Source organism: Osmerus mordax, chromosome 22 (genome assembly GCF_038355195.1).
Source record: "Osmerus mordax isolate fOsmMor3 chromosome 22, fOsmMor3.pri, whole genome shotgun sequence".
In the NCBI taxonomy this organism is placed as follows: Eukaryota; Metazoa; Chordata; class Actinopteri; order Osmeriformes; family Osmeridae; genus Osmerus; species Osmerus mordax.
The window spans coordinates 3,445,262-3,459,416 of NC_090071.1; the positions used below are offsets into that span (position 1 = coordinate 3,445,262).

Consider the following 14,155-nt stretch of genomic DNA (forward strand, 5'->3'; position numbering starts at 1 on the left):
CACCCAAACTCTATCATGTCATCATGTGTAGCTAGGCTGAGCTTGGCTCCAAACCAAAACAATATATATAATCATTTTCAAAACCCCATACAGCGTCTACAGTCTAAAACACTTTGCTTTAGGTCTACAGGTGGTGCTGTATCATTTGGATGATATTTAACTTTTAATACTGCGAAACATAATCTGACTGGGGAGGTACCAGTCTCACACTGGTACACCCTTTGTCTTCCAGAAACCTGACAAGATATACAGCAGAGTACCTTGGTCTGCCGAGATCCACAGGAACAGTGGTCTCCAGAGATGCATGGCTAACACGCTGACCCTGTCATGAGAACGGGCAGTGACAGCTTCCCCCTGAGCTCATAGGCTTCCTGTGGTGTCACAGAATGAAAAACAAACAACAACACCTCCAACAGAAAGGCCACAGCGACCTAGGCAAGGGACTTTCCTGTGCCCATAAAGGGTTCCCTTGCACTGGGCAGATTTCCGTCTGCGTCAGCCCTCAAATGGATGGATGGAGGGAGAATTGGTATAGGATTCTGAACCCCTTGCTGTGTAATGAAATGAAATGACAGCTCTTAAAGAAGAATAAAAGAACTGAAAGAAAAAGAGAGAGGGCGAGAGAGGAGAGGGTTAGACAGAAAGAGAAAGAAAAAGAGTGAGTGAGAAAAGAGAGTGAGCGAGGAAAAAAAAAGCCAGATTTCAGCCTGGGCCAGGAAATTGAAGCCATCACAAGCAAATTGGTTCAGGTCCTTTTGGAGGGAGAGTGCACACCAATCAATTTGCCTGCTAGTCAGAGGCTGACAGCCATTCGTAGAGGTGTCCTGACACTCAATGATGGTAAACAGCCTTGAGCCAGCCTCTTCTGCCTTAACGAAATCTGCTTGTCTTTCCACAAAGCATCCTACATAAAGATTCCACATTCTCTGAACCTTCCAGAGATTTGCGAGTGAGTTGTTACATGTACATGATCGGTTTGGATCGGCGTTGGCTAACGTTGACGAAAGCATCGCCCATGTACACTACGACCTCGCCATACCACTGTGTTAGAACAGTCCTGCCAAATGTCTATGTGCATGCATACGTGGAAAACAAGCAAAACAAGGTGCACAAGAAAAGGTCTCAAACAGTGCACGTGTAGAAAGGATGCCCCTCATGACTGAAGACACATTTTAATGAGCCCTATTTGGCCCTTCTCTTCTTGCTAATCTTCAGCTAGTGACACAACATTCTTGCTAATTATCCCGATTACACAGCACGCTGCAACTAGATCGCAGTTCTGAGGCAACTGTTGAGGAGGAGTGGAATCATAGCGCCCCAAAGGCCTAATTATCTCTGTTGGTTTCCAATTAATCTATTAAGTTGTTTTGGCTCCTCTACAAGACCTGCGGCTACATTTTCTATACCAATACGTTTGCAGCATCAAGCAGGGAGATTACGTTAGCTTTCAGTTAGCATCGCGTGCTACGCCAACCTATTCCTTACCATTCCTGTGAGCTCGCTGCCTCTTTACAGTAATACAGACATATTTTGCGAGGACAAGGAATGTCAGTGCATCGTTATATTATTTTTAATACACTCCGCGTAGCCTACGACCGTCTTCAGTCACGTCATTGATTTAGCATCTGGAGATCGTTCGCTACAGATGCGCCACTCAGTAGCCACGACTAAGAGCTCTGAATCATCATCGTTACGTTCAATAAGCCTTTCAATAAATCACAGGCCAGTCTTGCCTGATGTACCGCTGCGAGCAGGCCATCGACACTGACAGGAAACATAGCTCTGCTATGCATTATGCTCTCTGATCTGGTGAGGCCTCAGCGCGAGGCTTCTTCCGAGGTCTCGATGAGATGAGAGTCTGCCGTGGTTTTTGCGAATCAGATTCAGACCTTCAGGTAATCAGGATTTTTTTTTTCTTCCTCTCTCCGCTCTTGTCAAGTCTGACCTCTAACCTCGCCTCCTTGCCTCCTACCCTTCCTCATCCCCTGGCTTAGTTTGATGGAGTTGGGGAGCTTATGGTATGTAGAAAGGCCTCACGGTATTGATGTTAAACGAGGCTGTCAATAATCATTCCAGTGATAGACCACTACAGTACAGTGCAGGGAGACTGATGCTTTTGCCATGGCTGAGAACGTTTCATGTTTCAAAGCGGTTAACCCTTTGAGCCCCGGTATTTGAGTTTAGAGTTTAATGTCTTATTTAGGTGCATATACTTTTAGCATTTTGTCATTTTGACTGTGGAGTGTGTTATAAGTGGAGATTCCTTGCTTAAACATGATTTAACATTAGTATACACCCCATTTTTTATGTCTTTGTCATTACATTGCATTGAACTGGGGAGAGGACAACTGGAAAAAAAATCTAATATAAAATCCCATTCTGTTTCCCAGTTGGCCTCTTTGATTGTGCTGAAATTCTCAGATGAACGCGTAATGAACCAACACAAATACTGCACACTGTCAGAGTCAGAGCCATGATAGAATATTCTATTTTCCTCTGTGTGTGTTACATTTACATTATGTGTCGTGCGCGTATTTAGTTTCTGTGTATGTGGGTGCATGTTTGTGTATGACATTTACATTTACATTTAGTCATTTAGCAGACGCTCTTATCCAGAGCGACTTACAGTAAGTACAGGGACATTCCCCCGAGGCAAGTAGGGTGAAGTGCCTTGCCCAAGGACACAACGTCAGTTGGCATGACCGGGAATCGAACTGGCAACCTTCGGATTACTAGCCCGACTCCCTCACCGCTCAGCCAACTGACTCCATCATCCCCAATCCCCGCAGTGGTTTAGTGTCGGTGCCCTGCCATGCAGGACACACCTGGGCCATGTGCCTTCCCCACCGGCGGTCCGTTCTTCAGAGGTACGATGAGTCGTCGTCTTACTCACTGTCCTGCCAGGCACTGTCGCTAGCTAGCCTGCTGTCTGTACGCGTCAAGTCTCATGCTGATGCAGGAGGCACACACGACGAAGAGCTGCAACGAAGGGGAAGAGGGGGACGCGAAGGGGGGAAGGGGGGGAGGGGGGGGAGGACGGATGGGGGGCTGAACCAGAGTGGGAGTCGGTTGCAGTTAGCAAGTGGCTAATGCATTGTGTCAGTGCTGCAGCTTGCTCTCAGCCTAGCTGAAGGTGTTGTGGGAAGGTTGGCTAACATACTCCCATCTTTCCGTGGTCCCCATCAGCTAACTCAGGCAATCCTGCGGCGGGCCAACGGGGAGCCAGAGAAACAGGAAAGAGGTAGAAGAGAGGAAGGGTGCGTGTGTGTTTGTGTGTGTGGAGGAGCGGGGGGCAAAGAGAGAGCGTTAGGAGATGAAAGACGTGAAAAAAGGAGAGAAATGGGAGGGTTTACAAGGGCAATAGCTTCAGAGAGAGAGGTAGAAAGAGATAGAGAGACATGCAAAGAGAGACAGAAAGAGAAAGATACGGAAGGAGACAGCGGGAGAGAGATGTAAAAAAATTAAATAAAGAGACAGAGAGAGGTAGAAAGACAGGAGGGATGAGGAGAAAAGAGGGTGGAGATGATTGGAGAGACAGTGAACCGAAGAAGGAAGAGATGTACCTAATGAGGTAGGTAGAGAAAGACGGAGGGATGATAAGATAAGAAGAGAGAGGAGATGGCTCAGAGGGCATCAGTGTGACCAGAGAACCTTCTGCCGAACCGTACTGTTCAGTGAGTGACTGAGAGAGAGGGAGAGGGACAAAGAGAGGATAAGACGTCTTGAAACGTTCTCTTGTGGGATTACTAGGACAGTGTCTGCACTTTAAACTGCACACTTTTAATAAAAAGAACATGAGGCTTGTATCTGTACAGTAAAGTAAGGGACAGACCTATACTATCTGAAGATCCTTTTCAACACTATTCTGTAGGCAGTTACCTGTGTGTTGTTTTTGATGCAGGAGCTCTTGGCTGGGTCTCTGAATTCACTCTTTGCTCTTGTTACCTGTAGGTCAGACTGACACATTTGGGGAAGTGCGTTAGTGTGAGCGTGTGTGTGTGTGTGTGTGTGCGTGTGCATTTCTCTCTCTCTCTCTGAAGCAGCCATGTCAGAATGCAGATGCTTGTGAGAGCAGCCAGGTTATGATTTAATGATGAAAGGCTGCAGAGCCTGAACAAGTGTATGGCTAGCTGGCATCATCAGAGAGACAGACAGAGACAGGTCATGTTTTATTTGTCAGAACTTCATTTTAGTGGATAGTTTGTGTCTGGGCCCCTTTCTAGCTCTCATCTCTCTTTTTTGCTATTTTCAGAAATTGCTTGATGGTGTGTGTGTGTGTGTGTGTGTGTGTAAGAGGTAGACTTGGTGAGTGGGTGCCAGGGCACATCTGGTATGTTATGTCAACTGGAAAGGAACATCCATAAGAGACAGATGCACACAGACTGATGTTTTAATATGATTTCATTGTATGAGGGACATGAAGCCTATATGGCTATGAATGAGAACTACAGAATGCCAGAAAGAGCATGCAGTAAGTGTGTGTGTGTGTGTGTGTGTGTGTGTGTGTGTGTGTGTGTGTGTGTGTGTGTGTGTGTGTGTGTGTGTGTGTGTGTGTGTGTGTGTGTGTGTGTGTGGAGGGGTGTATAAAGATGTGGGCTAGTCTCTCTCCATCTCTGGCTGGATGTGGTCAGTAGGAGAAGTGTCATTGACATCAAATAAAAGAGCATAGTCCTTGAATTACTGTCATGATGGAGGACCGCTCTCCATTTCATACATCTCTGAGAGGGAGAGATAGAGAGAGATAAAATGAAATGCGCTGATGAAAGAGAGAAACAATGACATCATAAGTGGTAGTGACAGAGAAAAAGTCGAAAAGGATCAAAAGAGCCCCACTCCCCACTCTCCACTCTGACGCATGCTGCAAAACTGCACTTCTCAAGGTGGCCAGTAGAGAGCAGAGCCTCTTTCCGCTCCCTCGTGCTCTCCTTTGCTGTGTGGTAGCACTGCATGGTGCAGACATCTTGATCGAACAAGATCAGTTTCTCTCTTAGCTGGATTTCAAACAAAGGGATGAAGTGTGTGTGCGCTTGTGTGCGGGTGAATGTGAGTGTATCTGTGATTGTGTGTGTCTGTGCGTAGGTGAATGAGTGTGTATCTGTGATTGTGTGTGTTTCTGTGTGTGTGTGTGTGTGTGTAGATGGACGGGGTGTGAGAGAGAGAGAGAGAGAGAGAGAGAGAGAGAGAGAGAGAGAGAGAGAGAGAGAGAGAGAGAGAGAGAGAGAGAGAGAGAGAGAGAGGGGGAGGGAGGGAGGGAGGGAGAGAGAGAGAGACAGAGAGAGAGAGAGAGAGAGAGAGAGAGAGAGAGATTGGGGCACTAGGGAGGGAGAGTGAATCTGGGTGTGAGTTGAGTTTTCCTGCTTGACTGACCCCCCCTGCGGTCTGATTGCAAGACTGGGCTCAGGGGAAGGGGCCTCCCTCCACAGGTGTCAGATAAGATTATTTGTGGGGGCCAGGATGCTGGATTGCTAAATCCCCTGTCTGTGTGTGCAAGTGTGCACTGGGTTGGCATTGTTTTGAGGCAGCACATATCCTATTTTCTTGAGGTCGTGGTGTCCACAACCCAACCATTGTGTTTTTACGCTCACAGTCGGCTGGCTGAAGATGTGTAGACACCGTCTCTGCCCTTTACAGGCTATGTACACACACATACATACACACACATACACATACCGGAGATTGAGTTCATTTGCCCCAAAAATATCAATCTACGACTTGAGTGGTGAACTAGATTCAATTTCCTGTCCCGGACTTGTCTTCCTCCTTCACTGAAGTGAACATACCTTCATCATTTCGCCCAATTGATCTATAGATCAGCTATTCTAATATTTGCCCGGACAAGATCGACAGATTCCTTCATCTTTTGTTGAGGTGGGGTCAGGGACTGTCATGTAAAAAAGGTTTTCTGCATTCTTTCTTTTGAGCTCAAGCATTTAAGACAGACTCAAATGGGTGTTAAGTTATACTCTAAAGATTTGCTTATTATTTATCCAGCACTTCAAACTGACAGAGATCAAAACCCTTAAACAATGTCTGCCACCAAATGAAAAGTCAAGTATTACATATTCAAACAGGATTTTAAAGACGATATAAACCCAGTTTGCAGATGAACCATTAAGGATGACGGCAAAAATTGAACTCGCTAATGAGAATCGTCTTTTCTGTCAGTGATGATTGTTTACTGAGGGGCCACACAGCTCCTTGAGTCCTTCATTGTAGCACGGCATGTCCCGTCATCAGTATCTCCCATTCTCGGGTTCACTAACATGTAGGGATTTAGATGGTTTTCATCCTTCTTTTCAAAGAGACTAACAAATGGAGCAGAGAGGCACATGGAGGGGAATAGGCCCTCAGTCCATCTTTCTTTCATGCTTCTTATTCAATGCAAAGAGAGAGGGGGAAAAAGGGGGAGAGAGAGAGACAGAGAGAAAGACAGACAAGGGGGAGAGAGAGGAGGGAGAGAGAACAGAGAGGAGAGAGAGAGAGAGAGAGAGAGAGAGAGAGAGAGAGAGAGAGAGAGAGAGAGAGAGAGAGAGAGAGAGAGAGAGAGAGAGAGAGAAAGAGAGAGAGAGAGAGATAAAAAAGTTATCTTTGAAAAGCCAATATTCCCTGACACTGATGCTGTTTACTCATGGAGGAGAGCACCAATGCGTGCAGATATGCCTCTGTGTTGATGATGTGCATTGCTTTGGGAGTGTGTTTGGCCTCCCACAGTAAGAGAAAGGAGATGATAATTATGGGTGGCAAGCATAAGCCATGATATCATGAAAATTGGCAGTATGGATGGCTTAAGCCCGTGTCAGACTAATTCCTCTTCCAGACACACATGCACACAAACAGACACACACACACACATGTATACTTTAGAGCAGGAACAAGTGCAAGAACATGCACACTCTATCCCTCTTGCATACCAAATGACTTTGTGTGCGCACATGCATATGACACGGTTGTGAGCCCATGTTGAAAGGCCTGTAATTGAACATCGTTTTAAACAAATCTCCTGTTTTTCCTAGGTTACATATTAATGGTGGCATTTCATTTAATAACATAGTCTGCAGGGCTGAGACTTTGAGATGTAAATGAATGGTGATAGTGTTAGGGTCTCTTCATCCGGAAGGCTTCTTATGTACACCTTTTATTAACACAATTATCTATTTAATTCAAACTCAAATGTAGTCATGAATTCTCTTATTTCTTAAATGGATATGGATACACACTTTTGGCACTTACACACACAGATCTTTGTAGTTGCTTTGTTGAAGCAGTATCTAAATAATTCATAGAGTGCGATGATTATGTTTTATTCATGGAAGATATCATCACCACTGTCATTTGCGGTCTAATTGATCTGATATTGTATTTACTGTATCTGAAATTACTTTCGTCAGAAGCTTTAAAGGTGGCAGGCAAACAAAAGTAGGAAAGTCTGTTTCCTGAACTCAAACTGTTGTTGACGAAGTCAGTGGCATTCAGTACGTCGTTCTCAAACACAGTCTGAACCCTGACATTGTCTTCAAAAAGGCCTACTTGTCTTTTTTCTGCACGTTTTGTTTTTGATCGTTGACTGAGAAAGGTTAATGATGCCTCCTAGTGTTTCGGTTTGGAGAGAAGATTTTAGCCATGATATGGGTGCTTGAATAACCTCAAACCACGTTGGGTAAGCAAAGGTCAGGGGACAAATACTCCCGTAATAATTGTCACCCTGAAATGCAATTCACACACATAAACACACATGCAGTGCAATATACACACACACACACATTCACAAACACACTAAGGCGCTACACAATTACTCTAAAGCCATGAAAGAATTCAGGAAAGCCCGTGTGGTACAAACACCTTTCCACAGTTTTCAACCGCGAGTAACTGTGGGCTCTTTCCCCGTCGTCTTCACACTTCGTATAATTGAATGTCGCTTGCTTTTGAAACAGGTCTAAAATATATAATGAGGTCATTTGCATTAGACTGCAGATTGGGTGACCTTTGCTGCAGCCAATAATTACAGTAAAGCCCGCCTCGGTTCCGTCTTGGTTGCCGCGGCAATGGCAGGGACCTCTCCGCGCGCAGAAAAGGTTAGCTGGAGGCTTGTTTCTGGACTGGTGAAAAAGCCTGAGGAAAATGTCATTAGGGCTGAGGGAAAAACAGACAGACACACAGACACACACACACACACATAAAGGGGCCTTGCTGAATTAACAATGGGAGAAAACAGAAGGCGGGCCGTGACGTGTGGGGTGCGTGCGTGGGAGTTCCTCGAGTGGGTGTGTGCGCACGTGAGTTATTCTGCCTCAGGTCTGTTCCCATGCAGTCTGTGTTTATGCTACACGCTGTTCAGCACCAGCAGGGTTACAGACCTCCACCAAAATCACATCATTTAATGAATCCCAAAACATTGTGTTGGGAATACAGAGTGAAGCCATTGATTGAAGTTTAAGTTCACAACATCACCACAGTATTTATCCCTTTTCATCTCCATATCACTAATGATGTTCTACATCTCCACCACCTACTCTACATGAACAGAAGCATTAGAGGTCTGTTAGTGGTCTTGCATGTTTGTCGGCTGTTTTCATGTGCGGTATGCACATGAAAAGCGGTTCTGCAGAGAAACATGGCTGTAATTTCCCTCTTTACCTCCCCCTCCGTCAAAGCGATTGACCCCATTTGCTGTCGCCAGACAACGCCCCAAAATCACAGTTGCCAAAGCAACCCCTCCGTTCGTCCTCAGGAGGAAGGTTTTGGGGTTTATACCCTCTCTGTCAGCAGACTGTGGGATTGTCAGTCCTCCTGTAAAAACGGTCACAAAGATTGCATTTGATTTCTAGTGTGAGGCTAGACAACTTGATCTTTGTCAACAATCTTTCTTTCAGTTGAGACAACTAGTAAAATCAATACTGTCTCATCAGATTAAATCGACCGTATTGTCATGAGCGAGTTCTTTGGTAAAAACGACAGAACCGGTGAAGAATGAGACATAGAAAGAAAGACCAAAGGTTGATAAAGAGAGAGAGAGAGAGAGAGAGCGGAGGAGGAGACCAGACAACAGAACAGAAAGCAGAGCTCTGACGTGGCTCTGTCTTGTGCTGTCTTGGTTCTAGTCGCAGCGGCGAGTCACGTTCCACCTGCCGGACGGCTCCCAGGAGAGCTGCAGTGACAGCGGTCTGGGAGAGCATGAGCCTGTGGGCAGTGGCACCCTCCTGACACACCCTCTCCCTCTGGTTCAGGCGCAGGACCACTTCTACGAACAGGCCTCCCCCGACAAGAGGACCGAAGCCGACGGTAACTCCGATCCCAACTCTGGTGAGTTACATTTCACATTTTTGTTCACTCAACAGACTTTATTCCAAAGCGCCATACAAGTAGTACATGTGGAAAGTGATCAGAAGTGCCTCATTCTAATGTTTTTAGGTGGGCCGAGTCAAGCAACGGTCTGTATTTTCTAGTCAAGGTGCAAATGAACCACATCTCAGCTACCAGCCACAGTGATGATCTATATATTTACCTTATGTGGGATTATTCTTGTGAGGAACTTCCATACGAGACAACATCGCAATCCAAGATTCAAGGGTTCCGTTCGCGACAGTACATTTCTTTCACGGAGGAGTTGAGAAAATGTACCCCGAACGCACAGAAACATACGTTCCCCAGATTAATTCCGGTTTGTCAACGGAAAGCCTTGGATGAATGTACCATGAATATTCGTAAAGTACGGAGGGGTAATAGTATGCTGGTGTGGGTTTGCACAGCACACACGAGAGAGCGGTAGTTTGCTCTGTACTGAACCTGTTCCCTTATGCACTATCACTATCCCCTCTCTTTGATGTATTGGACATCAACTCTTAGAAACCTTCAGCCATGCAGTGGGGAATGTGATTTGTCTCAGCCCCCCAAAAAAGATAAATGAAATTCTAACAGAGAGGAGGAGAGAGAAGTAAGGAGGTTTTACAAAACCGCTCAAGTAGATCAGGATTGAAGGAGAAAGTGAACTCTCCTCACCCATAGGTACAAAAACAAAAAAACAGACACCACTGCCGGACACAACAACACTGATGAAACCCAACATCAAGCTGCATCAAATCTCTTTCCAACTCAGTTGGGTTGAAACATGAGCCGGTCATTTAATTCTCCGCTAATCGTCTTTTTCTCCAACCTCAACCCGTTCCACTTCCTTAGTGGAGACATATGCTGCTCCCACAGGCTCTTCACCTATTTGTGAAGCTCATTTGATTTATTTAGAGATGATTTCCCAGTTGGAAGACACGCTGTGCTCGACTGAAGATGTTAACTTGACTCTATTTCTGGTGGGACAGAGCACGTTCTCCTATTGACCCACTTTTCTTGTTTCGTGGCTTGGAGGTGAGGCGTGTGCAGAGATCAAGTGCATCGCTGCAAGGTCATGGCTGTTCAGCCAGCCACACACAGCTCAGGTTATTAGGTGAGCCAACTCCTCCAACAGCCACTGGGAATACCATTGGTGAATGGAAATACACCTCAAAACCACTTTTATCTTTTAGGATTCATATTAAAAGGATCGATGTGTTTCAGTGGTGGTTTATGATAAGTGGAGATTTTAGTTTGAAAGCCCCTTTTCAAACTTTCTGAAATCGTTAGTTTTGTGAATTAGCTGTTAAGTATGCACTGCATCAAGGAGTACTTTTTTTAATCATGATTTCCCCATTGAATTCCACAAAAAGATCTGTATGGTTGAAAACAAGACTTTAATGTCTATGTATCCCAATAGATCAAATCGTAGAGCAGAAATTTGAATACACTTAGAAAAATAAGTTAATCAAGACAAACGCCTGCTCCCGTAGACGTTACAGTAAGAGCAATTTCCCTGTACTATGCTGATTTTTTTTCTTCTGTTTGGGACGTGGTTTCATGACAATGCGTTGGTAATGGAATCCCAGAACTGGGGCTTTGTTGGAGGAAGAACAAAACGTTTTGTTAGTCTGTCACACTTACTTTTGAAACCGTTTTTTTTCCTTCTTCTCCTTCATGAAGGCGAGCGACAAGGTCGGATTAATTTGTCAACTTCCTGAGATAGACTTGAGTCACAGCACCCAAGGACTGCTTCAGCAGATTGAATTAACCTTTGAAGTGTTTAAGTCTGTTTCATATATCTGTCGTTCTTTACTTATTCTCTTTGTTGTAGACGCAGACAATTGTTCCCTCTTAGCATCTTATGATGAAATAAAAGCTCCCGTTGGCTTTCTATGAGGCTTGACAGTGTAGTCTTTATCAGAAACATGCAGGGCTCTGCAAGCAGATATGGGCTTGTCCGTAAAGGCTTGCATCTGGGTGCAAGGGTGGATTGCAGAATACTGGGAACAGAAAATAACTTATGCCTTCTATCCTCACACCATTGTGTGTCTGGACTCGAATTGTGAAAGAATGTCCCTCAAAATGATCCTTTTTTTCCAAAGCATCCTCGGTAAAATGAATATGTTAATCTTCCCAGTAACGCTCTTCTGGAACATTATTCCAAAAACACACTCAGAATCATACACGACTTGAGATGGAGGGTAACTATTTAATGCTTGCTAAAATGACAATCTGCCAATCACCAAAATATGGTATTTTGAACTTCTTCCGAAGATAATCTTGTGGATGGTATATGATGTTTAGCCTACTGTGTACAATGGTGGAAGGCTTTTTTCACTTCACGTGTGTGTGGTTGATTGTAATACAGTAATCCCACTGTCATTAGTATGCAATTTAAAAAAATCGTCTTTGCAGTTTCAGCAAGAGCTATCATAATTAGAGCCATTACTTCACTGGTTGCTATGCAACAAATACACACTACTCAACAGATTAATTTATATTGTTATAAGAATGAGGTGTAATCACTGGTTATTTATAATTTAAATTAATTTGATGAATGCACATTGACTTTAAGTTAATTTGTCCCAGCCTCAAAGCGGTTTATTTATTTATGAACATTCTAATACATGTGCTTGGTGGTCTCAGACTGTTCATTAAAGATTTAAAGAGCCAGGGAGCTCTTTTGTGTTTTGTTGAGGGTGTAGCACTGCGGATGAAAAGACTAGGGTTGACACTCGACAACACCAAGACAAACTCGTAGACACACTTCCAGGGAGAAGGAGCCTTCGATCATTACTTTATCTGAACTTGTTACAGCAAAAAATAACATAATAATAATGATTATATGTATATACCTTGGATCAGTAATAGTCCGTTTTAGTTAGTAACATACCCGGAAGCAATCACGAATGTAAAGCACAGATATACTGTTGTTTGTTTCACAAACACCATGCAATGAAGAGAAGGCTACCTTATGATGGGTGAATGACAACTATGTTGTTGGTGCGAGCTGTTTTTGACAGACGTTGCAGGCTATCATTACATGGAAGAATATAAATGGAGGTGCTGTACAATCATGTTATTTGCTTTGCTAGCTGCTGATTAGCTACCCACAGTGGCGTTTCTGGACATTTTGGAGCCCTCGGTGAGATATTTTCATTTTCTTTTCATAGTTGAGTACATATCTTGAATTGCCCCAAAATACATATATATGTTATATGGCGGGTGGATGGGAGGGGGGGGGGGGGGCATATGCGCAATGCAATATCCCCCCCCCCCCTCCCTGCAGATAGCCCGTAGGCAACAGTCTTGATTTCCAATACCTAGAAACGCTCCTGGCTATCTTACTGTCTTCACCCTGCTCACCATACAGCTCCATGTCATCTTTGTTTTAAGTTTTTAAAACAGAAAAGTCCAATTATACCTAATTATACTGTTAAGCACACAGATGGAACTCGGGGGGATATGTTTATGGGGTGGACAAACCTTTTGAACTAGTGAAATGTATGTGGCCTGGTAGTGGGCGAAATTACGGTTGGTTTGTTGTGTAATTGGTTCTCTATAACAGAACACAATGAACAGAAGGCCGTGCTAGTGGTCTTCTTTGTGAACTTGCTAGACGTGAGCTTTCCATCAGGCCTGCGCAGGAAGACCAGCGAAGGGAACGGAATAACACAGGAGAAAGGAAGGAGTGAAAAGGGAAGGAGTGGGAAGGGAATGAGTGGGAAGGGAAGGAGTGGGAAGGGAAGGAGTGGGAAGGGAAGGAGTGGGAAGCAATTACAGATAGAGGATAAAGATGGACGTAACAGCAGCGGGAAAAAAAAGGACTCCCCCCTTCGTGTTGTCTTTTGAAATGGCCTTATCTGCGCGCGATTGCTGCCGTTTTTGATCAAGTAATGTTAGCAACTAGCTAGTTATGATTGAACTATCCGGTTCCTTGTGGTTCCTTGTGGTTTCCTGTGCTGATCTGTACCCAGGGTGTATAGTGTGATGCTAGTTATACCAGGAGATCATTACAGAACTGGGCCACACAAGTGGGTGCTCAGTCCTTCAAACGTGAAATGACCTGGGGAGACGGGTCAATTCAATTTTTATTTTAGTCACCCGTCATTTTGCTCATAATTAATCTGCAAGATTACAGACTAGAACATCTAATAACGTCACGAAAAGCGTTGTTTATTTTTAATCCATTCCCATGAGTGTTCCTTTCTGGAATTATGTAGCTAGTCACAGCTCTGCCATATGAATGAAAGGATGAATGACCTCGTCACATTCTCCAGATGGATGCATATGTGGAGCGCACATATGCATCCCTTGTTCCCTCCTGTCAATCAGATAGATTCCAGAAAATATTACAATAAATTGATTTGCTGCCCGTGAGGCTTCAAGGTTTAAAGCACCTGTGGGAATGAATGAAGGATGGCACGATAAGTGAAAAAGGAGGGAAATGTGGACAGAAAAGATTATGGGCGGTTGGAGGGTCAGAAGGAAGAGAAGGATAGATGGGAGGAAGAGGTAGAAGGGGATGTTGGCAGCAATGCTCCATAGCCAACATGAGAACAGAACAGATGCAATCCTGCTGTTGGAACACAACAGTGGGTGACAATGAGTGATTACCTCACAAAAAGCTATCAGTCATAGTCAAAAACTGTCTCACTGATATGACTCACTGAAATGCTATGATGGTATTTGGCTCTGGTTTGGAACAAGTCGACAAACAGTTGAGTTACAGAGGCTGAAGACAGCCTTCTGAATTACACAGAGGTTTAAAAGAGTATGTTGAGACAGAGAGTAACCTAATCCTTGCCTGATGGTAGCCCGAAGCCTGAGC

At 44.4% G+C, this 14,155-nt stretch overlaps 1 protein-coding gene across 2 annotated transcripts in view; it reads left to right on the top strand.

Annotated features, from left to right (window-relative positions):
• The window catches only part of LOC136966370 (protocadherin-9), a 136,671-nt gene that overhangs the window by 86,345 nt on the left and 36,171 nt on the right, over positions 1–14,155 (top strand). For both annotated transcript variants that reach the window (XM_067260871.1, XM_067260870.1), the window contains one exon: positions 9,099–9,300. In XM_067260871.1, coding sequence (XP_067116972.1) covers positions 9,099–9,300 — 202 coding nt within the window. The remainder of the gene's footprint in view (positions 1–9,098; positions 9,301–14,155) is intronic.